At 53.4% G+C, this 14,896-nt stretch overlaps 1 protein-coding gene across 4 annotated transcripts in view; it reads left to right on the top strand.

Moving 5' to 3' along the window:
• The window catches only part of DMBT1 (deleted in malignant brain tumors 1), a 61,741-nt gene extending 59,553 nt beyond the window's left edge, over positions 1-2,188 (top strand). For all 4 annotated transcript variants that reach the window (XM_080823378.1, XM_080823376.1, XM_080823377.1 and 1 more), the window contains one exon: positions 1,555-2,188. In XM_080823378.1, the coding sequence (XP_080679504.1) occupies positions 1,555-1,849 (295 nt within the window). In that variant the 3' untranslated portion in view covers positions 1,850-2,188. The remainder of the gene's footprint in view (positions 1-1,554) is intronic.
• The last annotated feature ends 12,708 nt before the right edge of the window (positions 2,189-14,896 follow it).

The following is a 14,896-nucleotide window of genomic DNA, read 5'->3' as shown; positions in this document are numbered from 1 at the left end:
TAACAATCACACAGAAGTATCAGATAGAAGTTGTACTGATAGGCAAAGGGGCTGTGCTAGGAATCAGGGTTGGGAAGTGCGGGGACTCACTAGCTATCCGTGGGCACAGCCAGGTCACCTGCCTGGATGCCCATTAGAGGAATCAGGAGCTTCGAACACAGCCATGCCTGGGCCCCACCTGCACATTCACTTTATTTGATCTGTCGTGGGGCTTGGGTATCTGTAGTTTTAAAATCCACACCCCCCGGCCCAGTGATTCTGAAGTGCAGCCTGGGTTATGGAGCCCTGGCTCCTCCAGACCGCACTGACTGGTGTGGTTTTATGCAAATGCAATTATTGCCCAGCAGCCCTGGGGTTACCCTGACCTCATTTACAACTGTCCTGCTTCCTGACAAGGTTCTGGGTACCTTCCTTCTCATCTTTGCTGCTAAATTGACCCCTGTGGAAAAAAAGAACATGGTATTTGAGAGGATGTGCATTGAAAGTGAAGGAAGGAGACTCTGGAAGGGGCAGGAAGATACCGAGGGAAACCTGGGCCACATTTCCAGGCAAATCAGGCTGCCCTCGTGATGGCTCCCATCCACCACAAAAAAATTTCCACCCTAAACCCCAAGGACCAGTTTGCTTCCGTCTTTGCTACATCACCCCAAATCCTCCCGTTAAGAGATGTCGTGGGTTACGGAAGCTGCTTGCTCCTCCGGGGGTAGAGCTGGGAACTGCTCCTGATCTTGATCTTTCAGGAGAGTCGTCTTTTTTTTTTTTTTTTAAGATTTTATTTATGTATTTGACACAGAGAGAGAGCAAGAGCGAGAGAGGGAACACAAGCAGGGGGAGGGGGAGAGGGAGAGGGAGAAGCAGGCTTCCCGCTGAGCAGGGATCCCGATGCGGGGCTCGATCCCAGGACCCTGGGATCATGACCTGAGCTGAAGGCAGATGCTTAAGGACTGAGCCCCCAGGCGCCCCTCTTTCAGGGGATTCTTAAGTAATCTTCCTGCTAACACCAGTGGAGATGAGGCAGCCTCTGAGGAAACAAGGAGGGGGTCGATATTGGAGTAGGGGGTACTGGAGAGCACTCAGGCTTGTGTGGAAAGCAGGGCCACCCAGGGCTCAGGGCAAGCTGAGGTGGGTCAGGAGATACAGCCCCAGAGACTTGGGTGGGGACGGGGTGCTAGCCCCGGAAGACACCAGAGAGTAGCCCAGTTGGCCTTGCCTGGCCCTGCAGGCAGAGAAGGAAAGGAAATGCCGTCTTCCTCAGTGCCCTCTCTCTGGGCCCCGCGTTTCCAGCGCCCCCCCCCGGCCCCCAGCACCCGGCACCCAGGGGCACGGAGCCCCCACTGTGCCACCTGGGCCCTGTTGGTCTGTGTGGAAAGCCGGGGCTGCTGTGCGGCTTCGGGATGCTGCTGCCGCAGCTGCGGGGTTTCCCGACAGTCGGTGTGGGGGCCCCGCGTCCTGCGGAAGGCGGCGCGCCCCCAGCGCCCCCAGCGCCCCCAGCGCCCCCAGCGCCCGCAGCGCCCCCAGCGCCCGCCGCTGACGGCCGCTCTTCTCCTCTCGCAGGTGCGCCAAGGACAGCACCTACCGCTCCTACCCGCAGCCGTCGCCTCGCATCGCCCGCTTCCAGTTCAGCTCCTTCTTCTTCCTGAGGCGCTTCCCCTCCGTGTACCTGCACTGCAAGATGGTGGTGTGCAGGGCCGACGACTACTCCTCCCGCTGCCGCAGGGGCTGCATCGTCAGGGCCAAGAGGGACGTGGGCTCCCACCAGCAGGTGGACGTCGTCCTGGGACCCATCCTGAAGCGGGCCCCGCGCACCGAGAAGAGGGACCTGGCGACGAGCCGGCCCTCCCACCCTTAGGCCCCAGAGTCGCAGGGACCCGGGATGTTTCTGTGGGCGTCGCGCCCCCTCCGATTGGACACCCCCCCCCCACGTGCCAGGCCTGCTGGGCCCCATAGGGCGATGTGGAGTCCGCTAGATCGCTCCCCGCCTTCTTCCGGCGTTCTGGTCTGTGGGGGACCACGTGCGGTGCTTGGCCAAGAGAGTTCTGATCTGCGACACAGACACACTTGCCACCTTTATCCTCTGGCTCCTGAACTCCCCGCACCTCACGCTCCTTTTCTGTGAAACAAAGACGTGGATATCTACCGGTTAGGACTGTTGAGGGGGTGCAATAAAATAACGTTAGTTAAACTGCCTTCCTGTCTGCCTGGGTCAAGTTCTTGGGTGCGATGAACAGCGGGTCTTGGTACTATTGTTACCATCATTGATATCAACAACACGACACCAACGGTGACGTCAGTGCTCATGACGGTGATAACAAGAGGCCCCTGCGTCCCCAGGCAGGGCCGTGCGGATGCAGGCAGGATGGGTTTATCCAGCGGCTCACAGGGCTGACATTTGGGGGGTCAGCCATGCCATCTCCTCATCTCCAACGGGGATCGCATTTCTCGCTCTGCTGTTTTCTTGTGGGTGTGGGCGAGGAAGGGTCCTCAGACTGAGACCCAGGGTTTCTGGTCTAGGCTGAGGACAGGGCAGCAGATGCGGTAGCACGGGTGACGGGGACAGGTGTGGGGTAGCTGCACTTGCCACAAACCCCCTTCTTGGTTATTGGGATCCACCCGTGGGGCGTCTTTGGTGGCTCTCTTTGTGTCGCGTATTGGGGCAGTGGGCGTGTCTAGCTGATTCTGGGCTCTTACCTCACATATGCACTCCTTGAAGGACTATTATGTGCCGGGAATCAGATAAACAAGCAGAAGGAGATCAAAATGCCTGCCCCCTGGTGCTCACATCCCACTGGAAGGGGATGTAATTCAGAAATAAGTTGTGTGCAGGGACCCTGCAGTGGGGGTGGAGCTAGGGAGAGACACGGGATAGGGTGACCGGTGAGGGGGGCTGACAGGGACGCTGCCCACTTCCCATGGGCACTGCAGTAGCTCAGGGCCTGAGGACCTCTGGCCTGGGGTGCTTGTACCCATTTCCCAGCTATCTAAATGTCCCAAGTCTCCCTTCCCATCCTTCTGGAACCTCTGGCCACATTTGAGCTCCCAAAGCCTAACTCTGACTTCCTGTCCAAAACCTTTCCTGGCTGATACTGGCTGACCGGACACTGAGATCCTTCTGGCCGCCTTTGGGCTCTGGCCTCAGTTTCCTATCTGGCACCTCTCTGTCCCTTCCTTTTTCCTCTCCTGTCACACAAATGATTCTGATTATCATCACCCAGACCACCATCCTCACTTGTCACTGCCCCCTCTCCACGGGGCTCATTCTGATTCCCACCCTCCTCTCCTTCCCAGACCTGCCACCGACTGATGTGGAAAAGCAGGCCAGCCCTTAGGGGAGCTGCCACAGCCCTGCCGTCTCTGCTGGGCCCTTCATGGCCGTGGTGACCTTCGCCTTGGGGATGAGCACCCTCATGGCTAGTGGGTGGCCTCCGAATCCTCAGATGTGAAGCTGGGACAGTGCGCATTGGCTCAAACACTGCCCCCACCTTCTCTGGAACACATGTGAGAAAAGAAGACAGGAGAGCCCAGGGCTTGGTACCCCGCAGGGCCGTACCTTGGCACAGATGTCCGGTGAGCTGTGGCCACAGACAGATAGAGGCTGGTTTTCCTGGAAACACAGGCTCGATGCTGGGGAAAACACGTCAGGCAAGTCGGGGGGAAACCCTGCATCTCCAGGGAGGAGCATCCGACAGGTGGGCAGAGCCAGATGTTCTGGCAGCTGTACAGATGGGTAGAGGGGCAGCTTATAGATGCCAGACAGTGAAAGACAAACACGCAGAGATGGGTGTGAGAGGAGCAGGAGACAGGGATAGAGATAGAGAGGCAGAAGGTGTGGCTGTGAGTGAGCGGGACATGGGGCCAGGCCCAGGGCTCCGGATAGAGACAGTAGGACAGGGCAGAGCCAGACAGACTCCCATGGCAGTAGGAGCCCACTGTCTGCGTCACAGCAGGGCCAGGTGGAAAGGACCCGGGCTGCTGTGATTTCCAGCCACTGAGACTGGTTTCGGGCCGGGTTGCTCACTCCCAGCCGTACACGAGGATGAGTCCAGGGCTTTCAAGCTTCAACTGCCTACTTGAACCCAGACCAGTTAGATCGGGATCCCTGCAGGTGAGCCTGACTGTGGTGATTTAAAATCTCCAGGCGGTTCCTAGGCAGGCAAGATTGAGAACCACTGGTGGAGGCGTCCTTTGGTCCCTCTGAAGAGGCCAGCTGGGGCCCTGCTCGTGAGAGGGTGCAGAGGAAGGCCAAGGTCGCTGCCGTCCCCGAGGGAGGACTCTGGAGGCAGGCTTGCCCTCCCTGTGTGCCCAGGCACTTTCCCTCTGGAAACCTCCTCAGCCTCACTCTGCAGAGACCATCTTAAAGTGGCTCTTCCCACAAGGACCTCGTTTGACCAGCACCGTTGCTGCAGCCTGTCCTCTCAGAGAAAGCATGGCGTGGAGAGACGCTAGTTCAGCATCTCTTGCCCGGGGAGGTCTTCAAACACAGAGTGAAATGCAATCCCCCGACAGCTGCGCTGGTCAGGTGCTATCACTGTCACCTGGCAGGGAAGGACACTGAGGCTCAGAGAGGTGAGAGAGCACAGAATCCAAGATGGGGTGGGGCAGGCCGGGGGCGCTGCGGAGGCCAGCCCCAGACTCCAAGTGCCGGGTTTTCCTCCCTCCTGTGTCCCCAGACCTAGGCGCCAGCCGCCCAGGGACACTGGACTCACAGAGAGTTTGTCCTTCTGGCTGCACCTGACAAGGCTGTCTGCAGCTGGGTGGGGTGTGGGACCCACGATCCTTAAGGAAATTGGTGGCAAATGAGGGGCTCTCTGATGCTTGTGAGGTCCACACCCATCTACAGTGACCTCTCCCTGTGCCGGGGTGGCCGCGCCTCAGGACCTGCTCACAGCCCACTCACTAACCCTCAGCTCCTCCTCGGCAGAATGCGGACACCCCAGCCCTCTGCCCCAGGAGCCAGGAGAACAGCAAGACAATGTCACCAAGTTGTCCCGAGTTGTCTCCTTCCCCTTCCGGGGACAGAGCCTGCCCTCCAGCCCCTCCCACGGGCACAGCCTCTCGGGACTCACACTCCTGCCATTCCACCTGTGAACACCAGAGGGTGACACGGCTGTGCCTTAAGGCCTTTTGCTTCTAGGGACCTTGTTACTTTGTTCCCTTTGGACGCCAGTGCTGGACCATTACGGGAATTGCTTCGCATTTTTTGCTCTAATAAAGAACCCCAGAAAAGGGCTGCCTCTGCCTCCTCTCCCTACCTGTAAGAAAACAGAATCCTGTCTGGATCTCGAGCAACAGAGGGTGGGTATGTCCCATTTTGCCCTGATTTCCATGGCAGCCTAAGGAGGCTAACCGGCAGCCCCCGGATTCTGCGCCCCAGTCCTGTCCCTGGCTTAAGGGCCCTCAGAATGACCAGCACAGGGTTCTGCCCAAGACAGAGGCTCCTTTCTGGACAGGTTTGATCGGGGCAGCTTCTGGTGCTTGCCACCCAGGGACAGCCTCAGCTCATAGTTGCTGCAGGGAACCATGGGTTGGACCCGAGTTTCCTCTAGATGACTGCGTTTGGCTGGGACATATGGTACCAGTGTGTGCGCACAGGACCGCTGCCTCGCCGCATGCCAGGCGGAGAGAGGAAGTCCCCCCGGGGCAGCTGGCTGCCGTGGGGGACTGCATTTTCAGAAATCTTGCAAATCTGCAATTAATCAGAGCCATTAGGAAAGATTAAATGGTAGGAACTTAATACGTTAGTACTTAGTAGTTAAATAAATTGCACCCAAAACAAAGGTACTTACACGCAAACGCATCCTTTTAAAATTATTCAACTCCATTCTGTTGTTATCTTTCCCTGAGGGGCTTTCTAGGATTCTATCTGGTGGAAACTGTACGTACGGGGAGGGGCGGCAAGTCCCTTCCCAGCCCCGTGTTCAGTGATGCCGTGCTGATCCGGGAGACTGGCCAGAGTGGGAGGTCTGACATCACAGGTATCAGGCTGTGTTTCACAACTATGCTCATTGCCGGATATTAAATATTTCCCAACCCACCACGCCCACATTCACCAGGAAGGGGACTCCAGGAGCTTGGAAACCCCTCTAGCGGTCTCCTCTGTGCTAAGATTCCTCCAACAACATGACATCTTGGGAGAAGCACCTGCACTTCCGAAAGTTTGGCACCTGAAGCTACTGGGTGAGGAGCGCCCTCAGAGCTTGCATGGGCTCTGATGAAAGCAGGGCCCAGGTGAAGCCCAGGTGAGGCCAGGTGGGCACCTGAGATGGGGAAGGGGCCCAAGTGCTGATTGGGACAGGTCAGGGACAGTGAGGCAGGAGCTGGGGTTTGTGGCACAGCAGACAGAGGGGCACACAGCACATGTCGCCATGCCTGAGACTAGCTCCCCAGGCCCTCTCCTGTCCCTCTTTGTTAAGGGGAAAATTGGAAGCCTCCCAGCCCCAGCTCTGGCCTGAGGTTACTTGCAGTGACATTTCCATTTCTCTGGGACCCTACCTTTGAGTGTAGCCAGGAAACTGTGCCTTCCATGCTCTGAAATGAGGACCAACATGCCTGCCAAATCACAGACAAATATTTGTACCATGGAATGTTCTAGAAACAGAAGCTCCAAGAGTGAATGAAGGAGTGCTGTGTGGACATGATTTCTGAATTACAATGTTTCAGTGAAAGCCATGATAATATAACCAACACTCACCCAAAGGAGTTGAAACCTGTTCACACCAAAACCTGCACACAGATGGTATAGTAGCTATATTCATGATGGCCAAAACTCAGAAGGAACCAAGATGTCCTGGGCAGGTGAATGGATAAACAGACTGTGCTCTGTCAAGACAATGGAATATTATTCAGTGCTCAAAGGAATGAGCTATCGAGCCATGAAAAGAAATGTGGAGGAAACCTCACTGCACATTGCTAAGTAAAAGAGGCCAGCTATGGGATTATACGATCCCACTATGGGATTTTCCAGAAAGGGTAAAATGATGGAGACAGTAGAGATCAGTGGTTGCAGGGATTGGGAAGGAGGGATGAATTGACAGAGCACAGAGGATATTTACGGCAAGGAAAATACTCTGTATGACATTCTAATGATGGATATATGTCATCGTACTTTTGTCCAAACTCATAGAATGTAAGCCACCCAGAATCAAGGCTAATGTAAACCATGGACTTCAGCTAATTATTGTGTTTCAGGGTAGATTCAACATTTAGGACAAATGGATCTTTCTGATGAGTCATGGTGATACCAGGGGTGGATTATTGCTCATGCAGCAGCAGGGGGTAAACCTAAAACTACTTTAAGAAAATATGCTTAAGAAAACAGAAGTAATGCCAAAGATTTCCTTAAAAATACTTTTCTCATCCATGCATCAATTTTTTTGATTCGATAAATATTTCTTGAGCGCCTTAACAAAATGGAATTAGTTAGCAAAAGTTTTCTGCTCCAAAAGATCAGAGTTCCAGATAGTTTTACAAGGAAATATCACAGTGTTCCCTCATCTTTATTGTACTGGAAACATCTTAGAGGAAACAAAAAGACTACCTAAATAATTTTGCAAATATAGAATAATCTGATATAATTCTAATCTCATTGACTGAAGGACAAGAACATTACAGGGGAGGAAACTTTAGGCAATCTAGTTTATGACTGTAGATGGGAACAGAGGATAAAATAAAATCGAATAGGAGAGAATTTTCAGAAACTGAATTCAGCAGTGTACAAAACCTTCTTAAAAACTAAGATCCATCCTAAGGATGCAAAGATATTTTGAATCAGAACATCTACTGATGTCATTTCCCAAGTTAACAGGATAAGAACTAAAATTCAGGGGCACCTGCATAGCTCAGTCGGTTAAGCATCTGCTTTTGGCTCTGGTCATGGTCTCAGGGTCCTGGGATTGAGTCCCACGTCAGACTCTCTGCTCAGCAGAGAGCCTATTCCTCCCTCTCTCTCTGCCTGCCTCTCTGCCAACTTGTGATCTCTCTCTCCGTCAAATAAATAAATAAATAAAATCTTTTTTAAAAAAAGAACTAAAATTCATATTGACACTTGAATGGGTTAGAAAGAAAAGTCAACAATGTTCAATAGCTTTGAATGATGACAAAGAAAAAACCCTCTTACAAATTAGTCATTGAAAGGAACAATCTGAATGACAGAAAGTGCAACTACAAAAAATCTCCTTCAAATGTCGAGTTCACAGGTGAAACTTCAGACACAATTCCATTACAATCAAGAGTGGATGGAATGTCCGTCATGACCTTTACCCAACCTTATACTGGAGGCTGTCATCACCGAGGCTTTCTTCCCCCACAAGAAAGAGACAAAGGGGTTTGAAAAATTGACAAAGAAGAACGGAAATTATTCTTATTTTAGCCAATATGGTAAACACGGAAAATCTAAGATCATCTACATCAAACTGTAGAAAAACAGAAAAGGAGACAGACGGAAAGAACCAGACTCTTAACTAGAGAGAAAAAGCGGTGGTTTCCAGAGGGGTTGGGGGACATGGATAAAGGGGATTCAGAGTACACTGAACATGATGAGCGTTGAGACATGTATAGAATTGTTGTGTCATAATGTTAAAAAATCATAGGAATATTTAGGTTAAGGTTGCAGGGTCCACATGTGAAAAGAAATCATGCTTCTGGTTACAATAATAAATTAGCATATCAGATTTCTATGGAATGAAGTGTTGAAAGATGTAAAAGAAAATGTGATAAAATGGGGAGACATCAATGTTAATGGCTCAACAGCTTTGATCCTATAAACATGCCAACATCTTCCCAAGAAATCTACTGACTTAATACCTTCCAAACAAAATCAAATTTCCTAGTGTTTGACGAGATAATCCAAAGCTCATAGGGAAGGACAAAGGGTCAAGAATAGCCAAGACAATTTTGAAAAGGAACAGAAATCACACAACGGAAGGGGAAAATGGACCTGCTGCTCACAAGGAGAGCTCTACAGTGTGGTCATTAGCCTACCAAGCTATTGCACAAGGAGAGGCAGCTAGACCGGTGGCGGAGGGACAACCGGAAGTCCATGTAGAGCTAATGAAATTAGCATCGTCCCTTCTGCCATCCACAAATAATCGGTGACAATATAACTGTTAGTTAACAAGATTGTGGATAAGTGAATTTTAGATGGTTTGTGTAATGAAATATTTTACAGTGTTCAAATAAAGGACCGAGAGCTTTTTCTATCAACCTGGGTAATTACCAAAAAGTATGTAATATTGAGAAAAGAAATATTTTCAGGGTAAAACCATGACCTAAACTTTCAAGGCAGTGACAGAGTATTCCACAGTGTGTATGGACGCATCCGTACTAGCACTCCGATGGTGTTGTGGTCCTTTGTGGCAATAGGATGATGGAATTCGAGCTGCAGACAGCCGTAGGCAGTCATGGATTTGATCCGCGGCACCATGTTCTTGATATGACCTTTGGAAGTCCAGTCAGTAGAGTTGGATAGTATTTAAGTCATTAAGGGTGATTTTATGTAAACTTTCCAGATGGGTCTTTCCCAGTCATTACATTTTTACCTACATCCCAGATTATTCTTGATAGTGGGTTGTAGTTTCACACAGCTTTGCCTGGATTTTGGAGATTTTGGTGAAGCTCCAGATCAGAGGGACGCATATGCATATACACCTTAGGGCCTCTGAGGAGCTGAGGGGTTGACTGGGGAAGCTGGCTTTGTAAAAACTTGCCCAAGCTGCCTGGGTCTCCACATATGAGGAGCTGCACCACCCCCCCCCCCCCCCCCCGGTCTGCTCAGCATGGGGCCTCGAACAGAAAACAGCCTGGTCTTTTCGCAAGCCCCCTGAAGGATGAGAGCTTGGCTTTCTAGCTCCAGGCACCTACAGGGATGCGAATGTTTTCAGATGCATGTGACACACATGCCAGCTGCAACTGCCTTGCACGACAAGGACAGGTGTTGACGCCTTTAGCTGGAAGTGAGTGGGGAGGTCTCAGGGCTGAGGTCCCCCAGGGGCTCAGGGCTGGCATCCCTGCCCTGCTCTGCTCTGCCTGCTGGTGAGTTGGCCTCCCTCTCCGCATGGCCCCTCGGGGACAGCAGCTGGCTCCCTCCTTCTGTGGCCACACTTGCCCTTCACCTCACTGTCCCATTGGGGTCCCAGTCTCATCCCTACACCGGTCACCCAGGAGCCAGGCCAGCTCCTGGTGACAACCACCTTCCCCACCCCTGAGGCCAGGATTCAGAGCTGGGGCTACGCTCAGCCTCTCCCTGGGCCCATGGGACACACAGGGCAGGAATTGGAATCTGGATAAAACTGTGGCGCTCTGTTGACAAAGACGGAGGTTCCGCGGGGGCCGGACTTCCACAGGGCCCACCAGACCCTGCCACTCAGCCCCACAGAGTAAAAGCCAGGACGCCGGGAAGGGGATGACACGACCGTGGGACATCATCGGGGGGACAGTAGTTGGAAGCTCTGGCTGGTGGGAGGCACTGAGGCCAGGGGTTTGTGAACAAGGTGGAGAAAGTCCTACAGTGTCGTGGAGAAGGAGGGAAAGATCTGTAGGGGGGGCAGCGCCCCAGGAAGAACAGGGAAGGGGAGAAAACCGGTTTGTTGGGGCCACCGGGGAACTAGGCACAACATCTGGAGACTAAGCTCCAGAGACATGTAACTTAAATGTTTTTAAGTAACTTATATATTTCCGACAGAGGACAGTGTGACTGAAGGTCCCTCAGACTTGGGTTCCCGAGTGTACCCTGGAAAAGGAACTGGGTCTTCTTTTTCGCTCCCAGGCTGGCAAACCGAGCTTGGCTGCTGCTGGGGGAGGACAGCAGGCCTGACCCAGGGACCCTGGGCTGGGATGGACGATGAAGGACGAGCCTCTCTCCAGGGTCGTCCTGTTTGCTCCCTCTGGGCGTTTACCCCAACGCGGGAGCTGCATGGTCCACCCCGCGGACCGGGCACAGGGAGCGTGTGAGTGCGGGGTACTCGTAAGGGGTACTCATAAGGGGCATTTGGGAAGGAGTAAGACAGGAGAGTCCGGTGCGAAGGAGAACCTCAGGGGGCTACGGCATTTCACACCGGCCAGAGCCCGGGCCCGACCCTCGGAAGGAGAACTGGCCCCGTGTCTTTTGCAACTTGGCTTCCTCCGTCTTTCCTCTGCTGGGAGCGCTTGAGCCCCGCTGGATCGAAGCCGTTTCCAGCTGTTCCGTGGGAGGTCGAACGCTCTTCACACTGTGAAGCCACGAGGGCCCTCTGAAAAGCAGATACGGGCTGGAAGGACAGGAAGCTTCTACATTCCGGGAGAAAAGGGACGCAGTCGCAACAGCCATAGAAAAATGGCCCGAAGATAGGGACAGATTTCCCACAAGAGCTGCAGGTGGCCTGGACACACAGGGAGATGCCGACCCCGCTGGACATTGGAGAAATGTACACGTTTAAAAATTGGCTCTTAGCTCTCCCGTATGTCACCAGCAAGACTTGTTGAGAGATTTGGGAAAATCTGGACTTGTTCCTATTTCTGGAAAAGGGACACTCATGTTGTCTGGGTTGGCATGTAAATCACTAGTGTTCCTTGTTGGACAGTTCGGCCACCATGGCCTCTTTGGGGCAAATGACTGCCATTGTGTGGATAGACCCTGGTGTTTTTCTCCATTCTTGGGGGCATGGATATGGGGTTGTTGCTACTTTTGGCTCTTACAGTACTGCTGCCGTGAACATTCATCAGCCACTTCCGGTGGGGATAGGTGTTTTCGTTTCCTGGAATGTACACCTCGTGGCAGTGCTGGGCCACGTGGTCCCTCTTGTGTGACCTCCTGAGAAGCTGCCAGACTTTCTGCCATAGGGGCCGTGCTGTGTGTCTACAGCGGCGACACTGCCCCAGACTAACCATGGGTGTCTCTGTATTGGGCAGATCTACTAAATACAGACCTGTGTACACCTGTCATCCGGGAGGTCACACTCCCCCAGAGGCTGATCTGCCCCACATCGACTCCACCAGTGTGGACTCACACCCGGAGCTGGACTATTCGGACTAATAGTCAAAGGACTATTCGGGTGACTCTGCTCCAAGTGACCCACAGAGGGCTCTCAGTGACAATGGACACTAAGGAGGTCCATCCTCTTCTGGTTCTGCCACTGTCAGCCTCTGACCTTGGACAAGTCTCCTGGTAACTCATGGCCTCTGTTCCTTACCTGTCCAGGCCAGCTGGCCCGCCTCCCCGGCAGGGCTCTGAAGCTCATGCGAGCGAACAGAGGTGGGAGAGCTCCGAGTTAACCCCGGGCAGGATGGCTTTCCAAACAGGAGGAGGTGTTGGCCTGTGGCCAGCCTGGCTGTCTCATCCAGGACCACAGAGGGAGGCCACTCTGCCCCTCACGTCTCAGTCTAGGTGAGAAAGACAGTGAACCTGGCTGAGGAAGACACGGGGTGGTGGGCAGGTGCCCACGCTTACCCCTGGAACCTTTAGGGTTTTGAAGGGGTGGGGGGTGGGAGGTTGGGGGAGCCAGGTGGTGGGTATTATGGAGGGCACATATGGCATGGAGCACTGGGTGTGGTGCATAAACAATGAATTCTGTTACGCTGAAAAGAAATTAATAAAAATAAATAAATAAATAAATAATTTTTTAAAAATATTATCTACAGATTCCAGATGTTAGAAGAAAAAAATAAATAAATGTTTATAAAAGAAATAAAAGAAAAAGAAAAAAAAAGAAGTGCTCCTGGGGCACTGCTGGCCTCGCAGCAGAGGGAGGGCAGGGGATCAGATTTCAGAAGCCGCGTCTACATAACCACGGGCCTTCGGAGCCGCCCCCACCCCGGGCTTCTGCCAGGCCTGCTGAGATGAGGCTCTTCAGCGCCCTCCCTTGGGTCTTGCTGCTCAGTGCAGGTAACCGGGCCCAGCAGCCCCTTTCTCCCGGGGCTCTCTCGCTCTCCTGCTCCGCTGACAGCCTTTGGGCCCTCTGCTTCCTGCCACCGTAGAAGCCCCGTGGGTGACAGACACCCTCCTCCAACAGAACGCCAGCCCTCGGCCTCAGCTAGAGGAGGAGGGGGGTAGCAGAAATGACCGTGACCCCAGCTTGATGCCATCCTGCTTTTTGCACAATTCTGGGCTCTTCTGTCCCTCTCTTGACACGTGTGTGTGCAGGCCTCCTTGTCCCTTCCTATCTGAAGCAAACTGGCCATGGGGTCTTTTGGGGGGCCAGCCGTGGGCTCACTCCGGACTTGGCAGCGGTGAATCAGACCTGGCTTGGGCTGATGGTGTTCTCGGACATGTGACAGCGGGCGGGTGCTGGAAGGGGGGATCCTGGCTTGACCTGAGTCAGGGTAGGCATCTGTCAGGGAATCAGGGGCCCCTGGAGAGGCCAAAGCCTGTGGGTGTGTCTGCATCTGCCCCAAGCAGGCGGACATGGTAGCAACAGCTCCTTCACGAATCAAAAGCAGAAAACAGCAGGTGCCAGCCGGGCCCAATGCCCTGAGGAGGCACAGTCACCAGCCTTACAAAGGCCTGGCCGTGGGGCTGCACTCAATGCCCAGAGAGACTTGCCCTGATCCTGGGTGCCAGGAGGAGAAGAGGGGCATCCATTTCACAGGAAACCACTGTATCTCCCTGGTTCTCTCTGTCTCCCTGTCTCTCCCCTGCCTGTCCCCTTTCTCTGCAGCTCCTCCTTCCATACTCTGCCTGCCCCTTCTGCTCTCTCTTGCCCTCGCCCAGCCCCTCCCAGCCTGGGCTAGTTCTCCCTCTGCTCCCTTGTTCCTAGTCCATATCGCCCGGAGGGCTGCCCCTGCCATGGAGCACTCTTTCCCGCTCTCCTGCCAAGATTTCTGCAGATACCAGTCTGCACCTCTGCCTGCCCTCTTCTGCCTAAAGGTTATTGGTCCAGTTGGGGAGGCCTGTCTCCATCCTCACAGAGATAACTGGTAAGGTTCCTGCCCTTCAGCACAGTCCACAGGGCCTTCAAGCACAGATCATGAGAAACCAAAGAATCTGGCTGGAGGGGCTGATCTGATACACGTGGCCTTTTTGTCTCCCCGGGGTCAGCAGCGCACAAAAAGGCAGCTCCCAGGAAAAGAGGCAGGTGTCCAGGCTTGAAGGCAGGAACTCCGAAGTGCTGTGAGACCTTGCCTGAGTGGTCCAACCCGTCTGATCCTCAGCTGTAGGGGAGTCACGCTCAGCAGGGCTGTCCTGAAGAGAGACAGAACCATGCAGGCCTTTTCCAAGTAAAGCTTCTATCAGTAGAAGGCAGCTCCTTCTGGAAACACGGAGCCACTCTGGTGATGAGTCATCTTAGAGCCAGAGGTGTTAATGGGTTAAGGATGTTTGAGGAGTAGGGGAGAAACTTATTTCCTCTACCCTCTTAGGTTCTCTGGCTTGGCCCAAGATTCTACCCGACCTGAGGCTTTAGTGGGAGAGAAGCGTAGACATTTTTCTTAAATCTTTGTGCCTGTCCGTGAGGGCCTTCCCAAACAGATGAAGACCCCAAGCAGTGGCCAGAGCAGCATGTTCATGCAGTTTGGACCTAAAAGGTCACCTGCATCAAGCAAGGACCAGATAAAAGATGTGGGTAGGGGCTGGAGATTAGCGGTCCTGGGTCCGTGTTGTCTAGGGAACAGTTCAGTCAGGTGTACACAGACCCGAATCTGTGGCCACCACAAGTGGTGAGGAGCAGGTGCCTCTGGCCCCGGGACAGGGAGGCCACCATCCTCCTAAAAAAGTCTATGGATGCTCTTTAAGTAGAAGAGTGTGGATCAGAGCCCTTCCTGCCTCTGCTGTTTCTCAAGCACCTTCAGCTCAGATCTGTCAATAGGCCAAAGTGGCAATGTTAGGGTGGCATGTCCTGAATTGCTACAAGGGGGAGCATGTTGCAAGGCCTGGACCTACGAATCTAGAGCAGAAAAGCTCATGGGAGATGTGGTCCAGTCCAGAGATGTC

The sequence above is a fragment of the Martes martes genome (assembly GCF_963455335.1).
Source record: "Martes martes genome assembly, chromosome: 14".
NCBI classification, from domain to species: domain Eukaryota; kingdom Metazoa; phylum Chordata; class Mammalia; order Carnivora; family Mustelidae; genus Martes; species Martes martes.
Note: the sequence above shows the minus strand (reverse complement) of the source record. Positions and strands in the feature narration are given on the sequence as shown.